Source organism: Lepidochelys olivacea, assembly GCF_965140295.1.
Source record: "Lepidochelys olivacea isolate rLepOli2 genome assembly, chromosome: 17".
In the NCBI taxonomy this organism is placed as follows: domain Eukaryota; kingdom Metazoa; phylum Chordata; order Testudines; family Cheloniidae; genus Lepidochelys; species Lepidochelys olivacea.
The window spans coordinates 4777632-4798078 of NC_140427.1; the positions used below are offsets into that span (position 1 = coordinate 4777632).

At 43.2% G+C, this 20447-nt stretch overlaps 2 protein-coding genes across 2 annotated transcripts in view; both read right to left on the reverse strand.

The window, feature by feature from the left end:
* The window catches only part of TEX14 (testis expressed 14, intercellular bridge forming factor), a 77600-nt gene that overhangs the window by 8198 nt on the left and 48955 nt on the right, over positions 1-20447 (reverse strand). Inside the window, exons 16-26 of the mRNA XM_084650578.1 lie at positions 19628-19707; positions 17916-18188; positions 16347-16447; positions 14097-14216; positions 13453-13531; positions 12480-12570; positions 10463-10525; positions 8368-8495; positions 7728-7918; positions 1531-1630; positions 1007-1093 (exon numbers count right to left, since the gene is read on the reverse strand). Coding sequence (XP_084506704.1) covers positions 1007-1093; positions 1531-1630; positions 7728-7918; positions 8368-8495; positions 10463-10525; positions 12480-12570; positions 13453-13531; positions 14097-14216; positions 16347-16447; positions 17916-18188; positions 19628-19707 — 1313 coding nt within the window. The remainder of the gene's footprint in view (positions 1-1006; positions 1094-1530; positions 1631-7727; positions 7919-8367; positions 8496-10462; positions 10526-12479; positions 12571-13452; positions 13532-14096; positions 14217-16346; positions 16448-17915; positions 18189-19627; positions 19708-20447) is intronic.
* Positions 3719-5409, reverse strand: LOC311532268 (uncharacterized protein). Its single transcript, XM_084650579.1, has 2 exons — positions 4926-5409; positions 3719-4337 (listed from the first exon to the last, which is right to left on the reverse strand). Exons 1-2 carry the CDS (start codon positions 5326-5328, stop codon positions 3817-3819), a joined length of 924 nt encoding a protein of 307 aa, XP_084506705.1. The 5' UTR covers positions 5329-5409; the 3' UTR covers positions 3719-3816.

The window sequence follows — 20447 nt, forward strand, 5'->3', positions numbered from 1 at the left end:
TTTACATGCAAGATAAAGAATATGTAATCTGAAACTGATCCATAATTTAATCTTACAATTTGGCACAGGATCACAAGCTACCTTCTCTGTGCCAACCTCCCATTTGCTTGCTTTAGGTATATATATAAAAATAAAATTCCAACTTTTACAAAGAGATTTAGATGGAGACATGACCAGAAGCAATATGTGACTTCAAATCTGTTTGTCACCTTCAGTATCACATGTAAAAGCAGTGACTTCTCCATGGTGCTGCTGAACCGTGGTAACAAACTGTAAATGAAGCTAACCTGGCAGAACCATTTTTTACCGAACACTGTGACCTAAAAAATAGAGACTCCTTTGAGGATGTATTTGGCCTTTGTTTGGGAATACAAAAACATTCAATTATAATCCTCAATTATCTGAATGTAAGAGTGAGGTGGGGGAGATGAAGGAAGTAATTTTGTACAACCAAGGGAATATTTGGGGGAAACAATGGAAAATTTTCCACTGTATTTTCTGTCTGGCGGTATGTCCAAATAAGAGAAGAAACTTAAATAATTTAGGATGAGCTCTTCAATAATGCCTGAGGGATTTGGATGCCCAGCTTCCATTAATCTTAATGGAGAATGGGTATCCAAATCCCTTAGGCATCTTTGAAGATTTTAGCCTTACTTCACTTGTGGAACTTGTTTCAATGTTAAATTACAACAATGCTCAGCAACTTGACTGCCATCACCTGGCAGGATTACTGGTCACAACTGTTCTGTGATGTTTGTGAATCTGCCAAGTCAGGAGCCCCAAGGCCCAATTCATTATGAAGTTTGGTGCCAATTATTTAAGTTGTTGACATCTAATTTGTTACTCATCTCCTGGCAACAGCTGGGTCGAGATCTCCCATATGGTCACCTATGCATTTTGTATTAGTGCATCATGCTGGGAAATCCTGATCACTCATAGGAGGAGGACCCTGGATATAAAATGTAACTGGCAAGCCCCAAAACATTTTGGTTTTAACGCTGCTTACCAATTTCATCTAGTAGCTCCTGGGCTGGTGGAGGCAGCTCATTAATTAAGTGGTCTGATGTCGGGGAGAAAGCTGGGCTCGAATCAGCTGGAAAAAAATGTCTAATCAACTAATAGTGATGACTATAATAATTATAATACAAGTTCTGATTACGACAACATCTAACAAACCTTCCCTGAGCTGGGCTCACTCACATTCTACCAAATACCCTTCAATAATTTCATAATTTAAAGCTAGACATAAAGCTAGACTTGCAGTTACAGGCCTCAATTTTGTGGATGCAATTTGGAGCCAACAATTATTTGCACCTATAATTTAGGTCTATCACAGTAGGTGTCCAAATTCTTAATCTGCAGGTGCGAACAGGAAATCTGGGATCTGAGTTACTTAATTCAATCATTTGCAAGTGAAAAACTGCCCACTGTTCTCTGCCCCTGCAAAAGTAGAGATCTGGTTAAGGCCAGGTTGGAAACGTGTTCCTTACAATAATGCAGCTGTGAGATTTCTTTAATAATCTGCTGTACCTTTCCGTAGGTCACTCTGCTGAGTGTCAGGAAATGGGTTACGAGATTCTTTCCTGGGCTTTCTCAAAAGTGAAGAAGCACTGAGTGCTGACAAACCACTCTGTAAAAGACCATGTATAAATGAAGCATAGGAGTACAAACTGTTTTTCTGTGTTCTTCTCCTCTGCTAAACCCAAGATGAGAGGAGGCAATAATCAATTAGCATAAAGTTCAACTGTTCTATTCTTAGTGCTGGCCCATAACCCCAGAGGCAGATCATGCACTCAGTGTGCAGCACAGAATACAATAGGAAGATAAGGAGCAAATGCAGCAGCCACCCTTCAGACAAACATTGTGATGGGTCTCCTTAGGGTATGTCTACACTACGAAATTAGGTCGAATTTATAGAAGTCGGTTTTGTAGAAAGCGGTTTTATACAGTTCATTGTGTGTGTCCCCACACAAGTGCTCTAAGTGCATGTAGTCGGCGGAGTGCGTCCACAGTACCGAGGCAACTGTCGACTTCTGGAGCGTTGCATTGTGGGTGGCTATCCCACAGTTCCCGCAGTCTCCGCTGCCTATCTGAATTCTGGGTAGAAATCCCAGTGCCTGATGGGGCTAAAACATTGTCGCGGGTGGTTCTGGGTACATATCGTCAGAGCCCTGTTCCCTCACTCCCTCTGTGAAAGCAGGGGCAGACAATCGTTTTGCGCCTTTTTTCTTGAGTTCCCTGTGCAGACGCCATACCACAGCAAGCATGGAGTCCACTCAGATCACTTTGGCAATTAGGAGCACAATAAACACCACGCGCATTATCCAGCAGTATATGCAGCACCGGAACCTGGCAAAGCGATACCGGGCGAGTAGGCAACGTCAGCGCGGTAACGTGAGTAATGAGGACATGGACACAGACTTCTCTGAAAGCATGGGCCCTGCCAATGTGGGCATCATGGTGCTATTGGGCCAGGTTCATGCGGTGGAACGCCGATTCTGGGGTCGGGAAACAAGCACAGACTGGTGGGACCGCATAGTGTTGCGGGTCTGGGATGATTCCCAGTGGCTGCGAAACTTTCGCATGTGTAAGGGCACTTTTATGGAACTTTGTGACTTGCTTTCCCCTGCCCTGAGGTGCAAGAATACCAAGATGAGAGCAGCCCTCACAGTTGAGATGCGAGTGGCGATAGCCCTGTGGAAGCTTGCAACGCCAGACAGCTACCGGTCAGTAGGGAATCAATTTGGAGTGGGCAAATCTACTGTGGGGGCTGATGTGATGCAAGTAGCCAACCGCAATCAAAGATCTGCTGATATCAAGGGTAGTGACCCTGGGAAATGTGCAGGTCATAGTGGATGGCTTTGCTGCAATGGGATTCCCTAACTGTGGTGGGGCCATAGACGGAACCCATATCCCTATCTTGGCACCGGAGCACTAAGCCAGCGAGTACATAAACCGCAAGGGGTACTTTTCAATAGTGCTACAAGCACTGGTGGATCACAAGGGACATTTCACCAACATCAACGTGGGATGGCCGGGAAAGGTACATGACGCTCGCATCTTCAGGAACTCTGGTCTGTTTCAAAAGCTGCAAGAAGGGACTTTATTCCCAGACCAGAAAATAACCGCTGGGGACGTTGAAATGCCTATATGTATCTTTGGGGACCCAGCCTACCCCTTAATGCCATGGCTCATGAAGCCATGCACAGGCAGCCTGGACAGTAGTCAGGAGCTGTTCAACTACAGGCTGAGCAAGTGCAGAATGGTGGTAGAATGTGCATTTGGACGTTTAAAGGCGTGCTGGCGCAGTTTACTGACTCAGTTAGACCTCAGTGAAACCAATATTCCCACTGTTATTACTGCTTGCTGTGCGCTCCATAATATCTGTGAGAGTAAGGGGGAGACGTTTATGGCGGGGTAGGAGGTTGAGGCAAATTGCCTGGCTGCTGGTTTTGCACAGCCAGACACCAGGGCGGTTAGAAGAGCACAGGAGGGCGCGGTGCACATCAGAGAAGCTTTGAAAACCAGTTTCATGACTGGACAGGCTACGGTGTGAAAGTTCTGTTTGTTTCTCCATGATGAAACCCACCGCCCCTTGGTTCACTCTACTTCCCTGTAAGCTAACCACCCTCCGCTCCTCCCTTCGATCACCACTGTCAGAGGCAATAAAGTCATTGTTGCTTCACATTCATGCATTCTTTATTCATTCATCACACAAATAGGGGGATAACTACCAAGGTAGCCCAGGAGGGGTGGTGGAGGAGAGAAGCACCAGGAGGGGTGGTGGAGGAGGGAAGGACAGGGACACACAGCACTTTAAAACTTATTGAATGCCAGCCTTCTGTTGCTTGGGCAATCCTCTGGGGTGGAGTGGCCGGGTGGCTGGAGGCCCCCCCACCGCGTTCTTGGGCATCTGGGTGAGGAGGCTATGGAACTTGGGGAGGAGGGCGGTTGGTTACACAGGGGCTGTAGCCACGGTCTGTGCTCCTGCTGCCCTTCCTGAAGCTCAACCATACACTGAAGCATATTGGTTTGATCTTCCAGCAGCCTCAGCATTGAATCCTGCCTCCTCTCATCACGCTGCCGCCACATTTGAGCTTCAGCCCTCTCTTCAGCCCGCCACTTACTCTCTTCAGCCCGCCATCTCTCCTCCCGCTCATATTGTGCTTTCCTGCACTCTGACATTGTCTGCCTCCACGCAGTTGTCTGTGCTCTGTCAGTGTGGGAGGACACCATGAGCTCAGAGAACATTTCATCAAGAGGGCGTTTTTTTCGCCTTCTAATCTTCACTAGCCTCTGGGAAGGAGAAGATCCTGTGATTATTGAAACACATGCAGCTGGTGGAGAAAAAAAAAAGAGGCAGTGGTATTTGAAAAGACACATTTTCTAGAACAATGGCTACACTCTTTCACGGTAAACCTTGCTGTTAACATTACATACACAGCACATGTGCTTTCGTTCCAAGGTCGCATTTTGCCTCCCCCCACCACGTGGCTAGTCCCTCAACCCCCCCCCCCGCCCCCAGCTAACAGCAGGGAACATTTCTGTTCAGCCATAGGCAAACAGCCCAGCAGGAACAGGCACCTCTGCATGTCCCCTTAAGAAAAGCACCCTATTTCAACCAGGTGACCATGAATGATATCACTCTCCTGAGGATAAACACAGAGAGATAAAGAACAGATGTTGTTTGAATGCCAGCAAACATACACTGCAATGCTTTGTTCTACAATGATTCCCGAGTATGTGCTACTGGCCTGGTGTGGTAAAGTGTCCTACCATGGTGGGTGGAATAAGGCTGCCCTCCCCAGAAACCTTTTGCAAAGGCTTTGGGAGTACTTCCAGGAGAGCTGCAAATGCCAGGGCAAATTAATCGTTAAACATGCTTGCTTTTAAACCATGTATAGTATTTTAAAAGGTACACTCACCAGAGGTCCCTTCTCCGCCTGGCGGGTCCGGGAGGCAGCCTTGGGTGGGTCCGGGGGGGACTGCCTCCAGGTCCAGGGTGAGAAACAGTTCCTGGCTGTCGGGAAAACCGGCTTCTCCGCTTGCTTGCTGTGAGCTATCTATAACTTCATCATCATCATCTTCCTCGTCCCCAAAACCTGCTTCTGTGTTGCCTCCATCTCCATTGAAGGAGTCAAACAACGCGGCTGGGGTAGTGGCAGCTGAACCCCCTAAAATGGCATGCAGCTCATCATAGAAGCGGCATGTTTGGGGCTCTGACCCGGAGCGGCCATTTGCCTCTCTGGTTTTCTGGTAGGCTTGCCTCAGCTCCTTAAGTTTCACGCGGCATTGCTTCGCGTCCCTGTTATGGCCTCTGTCCTTCATGCCCTGGGAGATTTTGACAAAGGTTTTGGCATTTCGAAAACTGGAACGGAGTTATGATAGCACAGATTCCTCTCCCCATACAGCGATCAGATCCCGTACCTCCTGTTCGGTCCATGCTGGAGCTCTTTTGCGATTCTGGGACTCCATCATGGTCACCTCTGCTGATGAGCTCTGGCCAGCGTGGCAAGCTGCAGGTGACCATGCAAACAGGAAATTGAAATTCAAAAGTTTGTGGGCCTTTTCCTGTCTACCTGGCCAGTGCATCTGAGTTGAGAGTGCTGTCCAGAGCGGTCACAATAGAGCACTCTGGGATAGCTCCCGGAGGCCAATACCATCTAATTATGTCCACAGTACCCCAAATTTGACCAGGCAAGGCCAATTTAAGTGCTAATCCACTTGTCAGAGGTGGATTAAGGAAATCGATTTTAAGAGCCTTTTAAGTCTAAAAAAAGGGCTTCATTGTGTGGACGGGTGCAGGTTTACATTGATTTAACGGTGCTAAATTCGACCTAAACTCCTAGTGTAGACCAGGGCTAAGTGTTCTACCAGTCCTTAATGATACTATCAGATTATCCCATTTTCATCTGTTTTAACTCTTCATTGTAGCATTATCAACATCCTTCCAGCCACAGACAACTGGACAGGACTCCGTGAGGAGGCCAGTTTTGTCATCCCCTGAGAGGAGATGAACCCGTTAGTTTCACCTAAAGGATTCTGTGTGTGTGTGTGTGTGTGTGAATGCGCATGCAAATCTATAATTATAAAAGCTAGTCGTGACTAGATACAAAAATGTCCCAGTAATATACACAAGGAGGAAGGTGTGTAACCACAGACAAGACCACGTTTTCAAAATGGAAATAGAGGCTTAGTACCAAAACTTCATTCCAGAGCGATTTTTCAGGAGAGTAAGTGACAGCAATGTAAATTTCTCTGCAGCGCAAGTCAAGGCAGAATTGTGCTGTTAATGTATTTAATGAACTCCAGCTATCTGCCCTGCAAATCTAAAGATGCAGAGCTGACCTAAAGACAGTTAATCTGGCTGCCATTGTTCTGGATGAACAAACCGTAATTTAATCTTTAATCTAATGACAACCTCCCCAATGAATAACAATAAGAAAGGCATTAAGGCAACTGTTTATATATAATCCTCTTGAATAGCAGTCAAACTAATGTTCTGGCACCAGAATATTTTCAGCTCCAAAAAGATCAGTGGAAAACGCTAAGGTTTCCTTGGAAATCTGGTGTCTCTATACAGTGAGGTATTTTTTGACACAACAGAACTGACAATGTAACGCCAATCCTGTGCATGTAGTAAAAGGACAAATTAAACCCCTTAATATAATGGTTTTCTGAATGCTGTGAACATCCAAACTACCCTTATGCCCAGGATGCTTCAATTTGTAATTTGTTTATTAAGAAACCATTCTTCTTTGCCTGCGCATCCCTCCCCAACCCCATTTTAAGACACCCTTCCTAAGTGTAACTTGAAATTTACAAATTTGAAAACTGACACCTCTTTCTGAGCAGATGTAATTCTCACCCTCACCAAGACAAAAAGATCAAGGGGTTTATAAATCAGCTGCAAACACTACGGTACTGATATCTTCTGAGATACCACCTTCTACATGCACACAAGTCTTTTGGATTGAGAGCAGGAAGGGACTGATCTTAGTACCAAGAGTTCCCAGTTTCATTCTTTATCAAACAAACTGCTCAGTACACTCCAGATCAAGCAATATAACAGCTAACTTCTAGGAGAGCTCAGATTCAATGCAAGATTTTACATTCCTCTTTGTATTTCTATATACTGAGCTGTGTGAGACATTGATGGGTGAGATGCACTGAGGAGTGCGAGATTTCCTGCCTACCAATAAGATGCCAAAAAATAAGACAGATGAAACAAATTACTTTCTCAATTTTATCATGTCCTTCATAGCATACCAAGCCTATCCTGGGTTCACAAATTGTTTGAAGATATTATCATACACAATTATACTCACAAAGCATATTCAAGTATCAGGGGGTAGCTGTGTTAGTTTGTATCCACCAAAACAACGAGGAGTCCGGTGGCACCTTAAAGACTAACAGATTTATGTGTTAAATAATAAATTGATTTGTTAACAAATAATCTGTTAGTCTTCAAGGTACCACCGGACTCCACAAAGCATATTAACATTCTTATTAAAAACAGAAGTTGACATCCTGAGCCCAGTGAAGTCAATAAGTTTTGTCATTGATTCCAACAGAGATAGTATTTAACCCAGAATCTTTACAAAACTAAATGACTCCATATAAGTATCACTTCTTGCAGTTATATTAAGGTATTTTGAAAATATATGAGAGGGGACAGAGTTTAGGAATTTAGCTGGCATAAAGGAAGTACAATTTCCTACACTTACAGGCTCAGTCAATCCAGAGGAGGAGGTTTCTGAAGAAAGAAAGGGGGTTTTTGAGTTCTTTTCCTTTTCATGGGCTGTAAAGAAGCTACTAGACACTGTTAGGGAAGTCTCCCGAGTAGCCCAACAAGAGGTATCCAGGGGAATTTCATGGCAATCTCTGCATTTCTTGATGGTTGATGACACTTTTTTCCCTGAGAAGAAAAGGCGAGAGAAAAGCTAGCAAGTGGACTTTGCTTTTTATTTTGTTGTAACTACACTGCTGTTGCATTTTAATATACACAGAGTCACATTTTTAAAGAAATCAGGCATGTAATTGCATGGTTAATTTACATATGTGGTTGCATACCAAACTTTGAAAAATCTTTGCCCACAATAGTTGCTCCCTACACAGAAATTCAGTGGTATTATTGCTGATTGTGACTGGGATCTCCAGTTCATCAATGACAAAGACGACACACATTCATGAATCTTTGACTACTCAACTGATAGAGATACTGAGTTAAGGAATATGGAGCACGGTAAAGCAACATGTTATTTTTTAAAATAATATTTAAGCTCAATAATCAAAATGTAGTGGAAATCTTGATTCCTAGCCCCAAAAGGTTGAGTAATTCTCTGATCCTCTCTGCTCTGCAGTTACCTGGGCTGAGTGGAGTGCTGACACAAGTTGGTGCATGACTCACTCTGGGTGTTTTACAAGTTATATCCTTACAAGAATTCTCTCGCTCACATGAAATACTGGACAAATCCTGAATATCTGTTAATGATCTAGAGGATTGACAGTAAAAGAGAGTCAGATGGTTAGAAGACCTATTTTTAACTGTTACCTCCTTACACATTTTGTGTTACTACATCATGCTACTCTCAGGTTCTAGAAGGTTGTTTAGAATTGTTTAATCTTGTTTGGTTTTCTAGAGGAAAGTGAAACATTCCTTATGACTGCATGCGGAGTTCTCAAAAGGCTACAGCAGGGGTCGGCAACCTTTGAGAAGTGGTGTGTCAAGTCTTCATTAATTTAAGGTTTCACGTGCCAGTAATAAATTTTACATTTACAGGGGCCCCCCGACGGAACCCCAGACTGGCAGTGGGCTGAGCAGTGTCGGCAGCCAGGACCCCAGTTGGCAGGGGCCAGCGGCCAGAACCCCAGATCGGCAATGCAGGCAGCAGACGGAACCCCAACCGGCAGTGGGCTGAGCGGCTCAGTGCGCTACAGGTCTGGGATTCCGTCTGCCGCCCGCGCTGCCAGTCTGGGGCCCCGGACGCCAGCCCCGCTCATCCCGCTGCTGGCCTGGAAGGACGGAACCCCAGGCCGGCAGCAGGCTGAGCAGGGCCAGCAGCCGGGACCCCGGCTGTCAGGGGCCAGCGGACAGAACCCCAGACCGGCAGCGGTCTGGGGTTCCATCTGCTGCCTGCACTGCCAGTCTGGGGTCCCAGCCACCAGCCCAGTTCATCCCACTGCTGGCCTAGATGGACAGAACCCCAGGCTGGCAGCAGGCTGAGCCACTCAGCCTGCTGCCAGTCTGGGGTTCCATCCGCCGGTCCCTGCCAGCCCGGGTCCCAGCCGCGAGCCCTGCTCTGCCCACTGCCAGCCCAGGGTTCCGTCCATCTAGGCCAGCAGCAGGATGAGCAGGGCCAGCAGCCGGGACCCTAGCTGGCAGCAGAGTGCCACTAAAAATCAGCTCGCGTGCCTTTGGCACGCATGTCACAGATTGCTGACTCCTGGGCTACCTAGTCCAGAGACCCAGAAGAGCTTAGAAAGAGGAAGGATAACTGAGCTACCGACCTTGAGTTTCTTTTCAAAACCTCTTCCCTACAATAATTTTAATCCACAAGGTGCTCAGTAGTAGGTTACCCCCTCTACAAGAGAATGCTAACAAAATGGTCTCCACAGCTCAGGAAAGGATCTCAAGACTGAACGAACAAAAGAGACTTCAGTGGAACACAGACTAGTTTAGCGTTCTTGGTTCTTACAGCTTTAGTTGTCCTCCAAGTGAATTACTTGGACTAAGTGGAACTTACACACATATACTCTAAAGAGACCTTGGTGTCTTCTTGAGGGCTTAACTGCTTGCAGGACTGGGGCCAAACCGAGAAACCCAACGTCCCCACCAGCTATTCTCTGAAGTTAAGACTGTGCTTTAATATGCTTTGTTGATCAGAAGGGAAATTTCAGCTGTGGACCATTGTCTCAGAAGTTTATATGTGACTTTCACCCATATTTTTTTTTTAAAAATTCGCTTTTCAATTTAAAATCACAGTCCACAAAATCCATTCTGCCAAGTGCTTCTATCCTACCAAAATAATAGGTTAAAAACCTCCATCATGTTAGTTGGGATCTATATTTGTTTGCTGTGAAAGGTATTTAACTGGAAACTAATGATTTAAAGTTATTTTGTTTGTATCTTCAATTTAACATGTTCAGAGGGAACAGTGATTTCCTAATACTTTAACTTCGATGCACAACACCCAACTGACATTCTCTTTCATTAATTTAATTACTCACGGATATAAAAATACTGTGAAGTAAGCTAAGGTCAACTGTAGATGTTTGATTTTTTGTACCTACCCACCCTGCTGATCATGATGAAATAATATTTCTGCAATTTGCATGGCATCCTGTTTTTGAATTTCTGAATTTGAACATCACATTTTCTTACTTTAAATAAACAGAAAACCCTTATAATGGTAATGATTGACTTGCTACAGTTTCACTATGAAACAGTGTGTGTCCTTACATATCTTTCTCTTTGAACTCTTTCAGTGTCTCCTTAGGTATCACTTCTTGTGATGCTTCAGCACTGGAAAGAGAAAAAATTAAGAGCTCACAGTCATCTATTCTCTTGAAAAATCACGAAAATAAACTTTTTTAAAGAGCATAAAGGAAACTGAAGAAACTTTAAAGACTAGCTCTGTTGGGCTAGCGTGAAGCTCATCAAAATCAGAACTTGCTTAAAGTCTTGAAGCATAGGTATAGAGGAGTAGGAAAAAAGATTATGTATATAGTAGATATGAATCCGTGCTGTATCTTACACAATCAATGTATGCATTATAAATGCCAGTCATTTCAAACAAAACTATTTGAAAATTAAATCAAAACTTGTTTAAGACTTTTCGTTACTTCCTTTTCCCCACCTTTTGTCCGTCTTTTCTATATTCTAAGCTCTTTAGGACTCTTTCTTATTAGGTGTATGTACAAGACCTAGTGCAGTGGGGCCTTGATCTTGGCTGATGCCTCTATGTATTATTGTAATACAAACAAATGAGAATAATGGAAACATAAACACCCCATCTGAGAGTTAAACATGGCTGCAAGTCTCCAAATACTGAACTATTAACTGCAGACAGGGGTCATGGACAAGTCTACTTCAAATTCTGCCTCCTCCCATCCAGAGGAGGAGAAGTGGAACTCCACAGAGGAGACAGGGAAACCATCCCTGTGGCATCTGTGCACCTCTGCACCCTGCACCACACTCTTGATCTCCCTTCCCACAGAAGCTGTGCTGCCACTGGCTGTAACATTCACTAGCTACACCCCATTCCTCCAGGAAGGTGCAGAAGGGGGTAGAAAGCTTCTTGAGTCACCCATGAATAAGGCCCCTACTCAGCGTGAATCACTCCAAGTAACAGCCCAGCTGTGAGAAACGGTGCATACAAATGGGATATTGCATATGGACTTACCTCCCTGCGCCCCACATACCCACACATTAACTCTCCCTTATTTTGCATAGCTTTGTGGATTTTATGGGGTGTACTATAGGACAATCCTTTTGATCAGTGTGTCCTGTACAAGGCATGCTCTCTACTATGCAGCAAACTTGCCCAGCCAGTTACTTAAACAGCAAACTGGTGCAAAATGCAGTACTAATTCAGGTGGACTGAGTCTCTGCCCACTCTCATATGGTTATGTCTCCCATAATCAACTCCATCCAGGATGCAGATTAAAGCAAGGAATTGCCATCTGTGAATAGCGTCTGACTTGTTCATGGCAAGTCCAGTAAGAGGTGAAGTCCAACAGGAGGCCCTCAGGCAGCAAAGCCTAGGGAGCCATTGCAATATTATTTGAAATGTAAGTAAAAACACAGCAATACGGTTTCAATTAAAAGCCAAGCTCTGGCTGTGCCTCTGTTTGTAATTTATCAGGTGTTTACAGGTTGCAGAAGTTTCACATTTCAAATGTATTAAACCAAGCAAAAGAACATGAACCAACAAACCCCTGTCCATTGCGCTCATCTATTCCATCCTTCCCCTACCACATGCACCTCCTTCTATTTCTTTTTTGTCTTTTTAAACGGTGATCTGTGGGTCAGGAGCCATGTCTCTCTTCAGGTTTCTACAGCATCTAGTACGACCACAATATAAACAACAACGAATAGTGCCACCTGAGCTGCAATACTAAGGCACAACACAAGGCAAGAGCTCTTGATCTTAATTACCTGGCATTTGTCTGTTTAAGATGGTGGCATTTCAGTATATGTACTACATCTAACACACATAAAATTATTTTTTCTCTTTTTATCATAACTCCCTCATTAAGCAAAGATAGGGATAGTAACACAGTAAAAGGTAAAACCTCACTCATCCAGCTTGTGAAAGCCCTTCCAATATTTCCTGGCTAGAAAATACATAGATCACCATTTAAAAAAAACACCATGGACAGTTTATTTGAGCATTAGGTATTTCAGCAGGATTAATAAAGAGAGAGCATGTTCTGTATAGCCTAATTTTTGTTTGAAGTGGCATAAGTCTTTCTACCTGGCTACAGGAGTATGGTTGACTTGATTCATTCCCACTTCGTTACTGCCAAGACCTTTTACTGCTGCGTTGCAGATAAATATTTTCTCTCCTGAATACAAATAGCAAATGTTCCCTGTTATTGGGTTTTCAAATAAAAAAGTGAGACATAACTTATTGAACAGGAAATTACAACTTTATTATATTTTCAGTTCTTGTGACCTCTGTCTTGGTTGTTCTAAGAGTCAAATGCATTTTTAAAGATGCATTTTTATAAACATATTCCAGCTGCCAGCCATCCTGCCAATGGGGGATTGAGGATATTGAAACATTTACAAATCCTCATTGAATAAGGACTGACAAAAGAACAGACATACAATGCTGTTCTTTGCATTCCAGACATACTATTTCAGATCTAACAGGTCTCATACCCAAGAGAAGTCTGGCAATCGGAATATTAGCGTAGATATAAAACCTCTAATTCAATGTCCATGTCTCTTGCTAGTACATTATGCAAAGCTGCCAACTCAGCAATAGGTACAAAAGAAATTGGTCACAACAGATTTCTGGCTGCAGTACTACAAGTGTATGATCAAAACATCACAACTCCAACATGTCACTGATTACCATGTATGGGCCTGATCCTACAAGATACCATGCGCCCTCAATTCCCATTAAACTCACTGGGAATGGAGGCAACCAGGCCAAAATGAATCCAGTTTCAGCTTCCTACTGGGAAAGTTGCTGACTAAATATTAGGCCTGCCAACATTTGGCAGTCCTGCACCACAAAAGTAAGGACACGGAAGTATCCCTGCAAGGAGGAAACATGTATTTAACAGTGTTGTTGTAGCTGTATTGGTCCCAGGATATGAGAGAGACAAGGCAGGTGAGTTGGACCAACTTCTGTTGATGAAAGAGACAAGCTTTTGAGCTTCACAGAGCTCTTCCTCAGGTCTGGAGAAGGTAATCAGAATGTCGAAGCTAAGTATTACCTGACCCTGTATCCGTAGAGGTTGGTTTTTGTACACAGGCTTCTTGGGTTACTTCTAACTTATCTTCAGAACTTGAGGTCTGAAGAGACACAATGCATCAAATTTAATTTCTCACAGGCAAGCTATAATAGGAGAACTCTTGTCACTGTGCAATGTACACCCTAATCAGCGTGGAAAGAAGCAAATCTTTCAGGAGTTTTTCATTTTTAGTGCAATAATGAACAGCATGCATTATATCTGACATCCTTCACAAATAATTTCATCTTCTCTAGGAAATGAATAAAAACTGTCTCCCAAACATGCAACAGTAAATGAAGAGTGCTGGGAGGGGGAAACTTAGTGTAAGAGTGGCCAAAAAAATGTCTTGGCCTAACAGCAGAGTTTTTACTTTTAAGGTTACACAAAAGCCTTAATTTCCCTGTAAAAAATAAGCCAGGAGAACATGGGGGTTTTTTTGCTTTTTTTTAAGGAATAGGGATAATTGTTGAGAGATTTATCAGAGGGTATGGAAAAGGAGTGCTTGCCAATAAAGATGTCACAATAAAGATAGCTCTTTTCCACACCAACATAAACAGAACCACAGGTGTTTTTATTTTTCCTTAAGCTTGAGATACATTTTACTCCTGGGAAGACTTTGCTTTTACCTCTCGTTCTGAGTTTTCCTGAGCAGCTGGAGAGAAAAAATAATCCGGATCAGGAGTGAAAAACTCATCTGATATATCAGGAGAGGAATTGGGGGAACAAGTTAATTCACTTGAATGCTCCTGTGAAAGATGTTATAAAATATCATAGTTATGATGCCTTCACAACAATGTCCATATTTGTATAATATATTCTTAGTCAACAACGTTAAATAATAACATTTGTTATTTTATTGTAATTTCAGACTGAAACCAATGAGCTTCCTTCACTCAGGAGTATAACTTTTATTCTGCTTACATTTTCAATAAGTCCACCTTTAGGATAGCTATTACGTTTACATTATTACTCTGGCATTATCCTTTCAGCTGTTATGGGACTATTGTGCCAGCAGCTAGTGTACCACCTGGTGCAGTGGGCCCATCAGATCCCAGGTAAGCAGAGCTGGAGCTATGTTAGAGGAGTGCTCCGAAAGACCTCCCACCAGGACATTAAGGCCTGGTCTACCCTACAGGATTAGGTCAATGTAAGGTGCCTTGAATCGACCTAGCTGCAGAAGTGTAGTCACTTAAATTTGGCTCCTGCCAACGTAAGTGCCCCTCTATACTGATTTAGTAACACTACATCCTTGAGTGGCGCAGAGTCATGGTCAAGGTAATTAGGTTGGCAAAGCATCAGTGTAGAAACTGCTTTGCTTATGTTGACTGTTACTGGCTTTCAGGAGCCGTCCCACAGTGCCCCACGCTGACAATACAATCAATACACATGCTCCTGATGAGGATGCACACTGCTGACACAAGGAGCCAACTGTGCACACACACAAGCAATTTAATAACTGCAGTGGCTGTATGCCGACGTAAGTTAGGTCAACATAATTCTGTAGTGTACACATGGCCCTAGTACCATGAGAAGTGGAACTGTCAATTCAGTATGTTGTATTCTTCCCTCTGAATCAGTCCAGATGCCTGAAGCAGTGTCAGAGAGTGCTGTGTTGCCAGAGGGACTATTTTTCTGATCTCTTAAGGTCACTAAAATAGCCAATGGCATTTTTTGTTGGAATAAGTGTCTACCCTGGCAACAGTCCAACTTGGATAATTACATACTGTTGACGGTACCTAAATTGCCCTGGAGTTTTTATTCACTTCCTTCATTAAACTGTTCTAATGTGCTGTTAAACCTCCCAGACATGTTGTAAAACAGATCTTGTTGGCCTGCCAGATGTACTGTAAGGCCCATCTCTTTTCCCAAGAGTTTGGGGAGGAGGTGGGTTTAGGGGAGAAGTATTATTATTACCTGGGCAATTTAATCAATGAGGCCAGATTTTCAAAGGTATTTAGGCACTTGAAGTGACTAAGCATGTCAGTAATCTAGCTCTCGTTGATTTCAATGGGAGTTAGTCCCTAAACTGATAATCCCACTAATTATCTATCTGCATCTTTGGGTGCCTAAAGACATTGGGGTATATATAGACAGGTTTCAGAGTAGCAGCCGTGTTAGTCTGTATCCGCAAAAAGAAAAGGAGTACCTGTGGCACCTTAGAGACTAACAAGTAACAAGTTAGTCTCTAAGGTGCCACAGGTATTCCTTTTCTTTTGGGGGTATATATATATATATATATATATATATATATATATATATATATATTGTAATAACTGTCTATACAGCAGAAACTATTTTTATTTTATAAAAAGCAGCTCTTGGTGTTTCACAGTATTAAAAAACCTGTAATTCTGCGATATAAAATGTGCATCACATATTGACTGAGCCATACAATAATCGTACATATCGCAAACTTGAGGGGGCAAAATCTCATCTCTCTATGGGCTTTGCATGCAAAAAGGATTTCTGTAGGTGTTTTGGGATGCATTCCTGCCTAGTTTTTCTACATTGCAGAGGCATACATGTGCTTTGCCACCACTCTGAAAATTACTTTTAAAAGCACAATTCAATTTCAGATTTGGACATACCTTTTCTTCTCCTATTCCCAGTTTCTTTAGATTCTCGATGCTAGATATTTCATTTGATTGCTGTATATTTCAGCCTACCCTTCCACTGCTCACATTGCTTTAGTGGTTTTACAGGCCCAAACAACAAATGGAGGACTCCTAGGGAACTCATAGCTAAAAGATCAGCAATATCTGGCTGCCTTCATTTTTCAGTATGCAACGCAACAAAACAAATATACAACTACCTGTCACAAAACTGATCTCATAGATTACTAATAGTAATTATATTTCTTGGATTACTGTACGTACACAGCAAGGATTCTCAGCTTCTGTTGTACTGATTGAATTCTTAGGAAGGTTTGCTCCGCACTCTGCTTGCTCATCTTTTGCTAGAGACTGCCAACTTCTGCCTAACAAATTGAAGCATGTCAGAATGGAACACAATTATTATGTAAAGGATAATGTGGCTTGAATGGTTTGTGCAACTGATGGAATATAAATGTGAATAAATCTATGAACAGCCATAAAGCTACATGATCTATCGGGAAATGGAAAGATAATAACAATTAAATGCCCAATTCATAAAGCCAAATGTGAATCTTCACTGAGGATTGTCCTGAAAATGTTCTTCTTCAAAATCGCATCCATGTGCATGTCACTAATGATTCATTTTTGAAAATCTCAATTAGCAATTTATTAGGATCTAAGCTAGCACCATGCAGCAACAATGCATTGTATAAGGAACAAATCTCAGGCTCCATGCACATAAAATGCAAACCATAGGACAAGTCAGTCAGAACTCTGTCCTATTGCTAGTGGTATTTGTCATGGTGTAGGGATCGGATCATTGGTCTCATGTGGGGTGTGACTATTTCACTGACAAAACACAGTCATTTTCATCTATGGTTCTGTGTACATGTCTTTGCCAAGAGGCCTGTCCTTGGTCATTACCCAGTGTGGTTGTGAGGAACATGAGTTTACAGTGAGACATATAGCAACTGGATTCCTCTTTTGCAAGCCATCAACCTGATTTCTTCATGAGATCTCAGGGACAGAGCCTCCAAGTGGGGGTCCACAGTCAATTAGATATTGATTGCTAAAACTTCCTTTGTGAACTTAGCAGTGGCCTTTCTGTGTGTGGGGTGTGGGGGGGTATTTTAATGTCTTCACACCATATTTAGCAGTAGCTAAATCCACTTAGGAAGTGAAGATATAGCCCTGATTGCTACAAATTTTAAAATGGAGAGTATATTAGCAGTGTCTCTGGACCAATTCACAAGCCCTTTGGAGATCTGTTGGGGCCAATTCAGATACAATGCAGGGGCTGGGGAAATCCATATTTGGAGCACCTGATGAAGCCACATTAATCTATTTTGGCTGTAACATGGCAATGCATCTACTGGATTACCTCATATTACCCCAAACTTGTAGGAGACCACAGCTCAGGAAGAGATAAAGTGAGTGTCATGTGACTTTTTTACAGGAATCAGATTAACCATCTGCCATGACAGCTACCATATCACTGTCCAGTAGACTTCTATAGACATACACAGACATTAAAATATAGGCATGTGACCCTCTCTATGGGCTCTAACATGACAAGGGCTTTGGTCCCTCAATTCCCATCAAAGCCCATGGGAGCTGAGGGAGCTCAGTACTTCCCTGGAGGGGACCCCTTATCTGCCCCTTAGTGTATACTTCTCAGTTCAGTGCATAGTCTGTACTCTTCACTGACCTTCTTTAGAGGGCAACGTTAGAAGCAACAGTGGCCAATGATCACTCCAAAAGTCAAATAATCTCCAATCTCCCTGTGCCATGCCATCTGTGACCATAACAGTCTGACTGGAAAGGCAGGAAGACCAATTCCATCAGCATTACCTGTAAAACTTCTGAATACAGACTCCAAGTCACTCTCCTCTGACTCATCCATCTCCTTCCTGCCCAGATCCTGGGTTTCAGTGCCATCGCCTGTGTGCCACCTATCATCCTTTCTCTGCCGGCCAGCACATTCTTGGCCCCTGAAGGTGATATGTGGAAAGGCTTCCTTCACGCTTTCTGCCTCGCTTTCTGAGGTACATTCACTTGGCGGATATGGAGGGAGAAGTCCCAGCTGCCCAGACGCCACTCTTTTAGCCATTTGCTTCACTTCAGCTAGGCAAAAAGTATATACTCAAAGCTCACCTTCTCAGAACATTGGTCACAAACTAAGGTCTCTCAGTAACCTCCTGCAGAACTTGCCTGCAATTTGGATGTTCAGTCCTTCCCCTCTGTTGCTTCAGGCTGACTGCAGACTGCCCCAGAGCCACAGCCAAAAGGTTTTACTTTACAATCATACTGGCTAGAAACTTATTTCTGTTTTAATGAAAGCTTAAATCCTGCAGACACTGATGGGGAAACCTCTATACATACACATTCACCAAGGAATGTTTGAATGGGTCAATCTCTGGTAATAGGAACTTTCTATTACTCATGTTATACTGCCATCTAGCAGCTGTTGCAATGACTCACAAGGGAGAAATCCCATTCATATACTTCACTGGATTCGTTCCAGGCTGTTCTTGTTACTCCTTCAAGAACAGTGGGCTAACGTTTCCTACAGCATCTTAATGTGGTTATACTGAACCCACACATGCTGGATGTACTGGGAACACAGGACTTCCCTTCAGAATGCACAGTGTTTCCTCAAGAGGAAGATGAATGATGCCCTACACTGAAGATGCCCCTGTTGCATACACTGTATCTTTTTTTTTTTTTAAACCACAGAAAAAACAGAAAGGAAGACACAATTAACTGCCTGGACTATGGGCTCTATCTCGAGTACCCTATTCCATTTTTACTCAAAACTCCCAGTGAAGTAGATTGGAGCTGCAGGTGCTCAGCACCTGTGAAAATCAGGCTGCCTTTATTTAGGTGCCTACAAAGACTTTACACTCAACTCAATGGCACTTATAAGTCTGTCTGTCTTGCTGTAAAGTGATAATTTCTGAACACCACCTGTGATCAATTCCAAAATTTCAGGGAATGTTTTAAGTATCAATGGCCAAACCCCACTTAATGTGAGGGGAAATTAGAAAACTGAGAGGGAGAAAATGGAGGGTGTGTGAACTGGTGGCTAGCTCAAGCACCTCAAGCAATTGTTGACAGATCAAACAACTTGTCCATGGCACCCATTAACACTTTCCAGCATAACAATACTTCTATTTCCTCTCTGACTATCCTCCCAACTGGGTTGAGTAGGTTGACACCCTGAATGATTTATCTCCACTCAGAAAGAAGAATTATTGGAGGGGTGGGGAGAGAGAATGGGAGACTCTGATATGGGAGGAGGAGGAAAGGGGCACACAGAACCTCTGGCTGGGCAAAGTTGCAGGGAATACCTGTAACAGAAGGTGAGAGTGGCACAAAGGGAGCTTGTGGGGGTGGGGGGGATTAGGACTGTCTAAACACAGGACGATATGGGGGGATTCTAGGAGCCCCAACAGCAGCATAAAGCTCTTTCATGAGGGACAAAATGTCATTGGAAGGTCTAATAACGTGTTTTGGACATGTTAGTTAACTCCAGTGTTTAATCAACATTGCTGTTTACTCACTCGTCCATTCTGACTGCACCATCCTTTGCTCCTCACTTCTCCTTGTGTTATAAATTTCAGATGCTGATTTTGGAAAAAACCTACAGTAAATTGTTACAAGATGCATCAAACAAATCTCTGTTAATAAATACAGAAATGTATCATTAACCGTTCCCCATTTAGCAAAACACCAAGAGCTTTGGGATGCAAAGTCGACACTTTAAAATTATATCAGCATAGCTATGTTGGTTGGGGTGTGAAAAAATGATATAGCTATGCCAACAAAAACTCCAGAGTAGATGTTTCTGTCAACATAGGTAACATCATTTGGGGAGGTGGTGTCAGAAAAACTTCTGTTGGGATAGGCTGCATCTAAACAAAGCAGTCATGCTGGCATAGGCTCCGCTGTGTAGACGTAGTCTAGGTCTCCCACCATACAGGTTCTAAAAGCCCCTCAGAACTAGCACATTGATTTCCCAATGGCCTAGATTGCAGTGGATGAGTTAAGCCCATTATGGATTAGCATGACACCATCAGTGCTTTAGAATCTGATCCCACAAGGCTCTGGGCATCTCCAAAGGACAAGCCAAAAAATCTTGGCATTATGCCTTCCTCATCACCAAGTCTTGCTTTGAGCAGGGAGTTGGGCTAAGTTGGGCTAAGTTGACCTGAGGTCTCTTCCAACCCTAATCTTCTACGATTCTATATGATTCTAAGTGTCATATAGATATATACTCTGTAGGTCAATCAGCTGATCAGTGGAGAGCTGAAAACACCTGGCACCTCCATTTTGGATACCAATGGTCCCATTATCAATTCCTTGGCTACCCAACTATTAACC

Coding starts and splice junctions, on each gene's coding strand:
- LOC311532268 (XM_084650579.1), bottom strand. CDS start 5,328: ATGAAGGACAGAGGCCATAACAGGGACGCGAAGCAATGCCGCGTGAAA. Junction 4,338..4,925: donor AGGCGGAGAAGGGACCTCTG/GTGAGTGTACCT, acceptor TTTCTCCACCAG/CTGCATGTGTTTCAATAATC.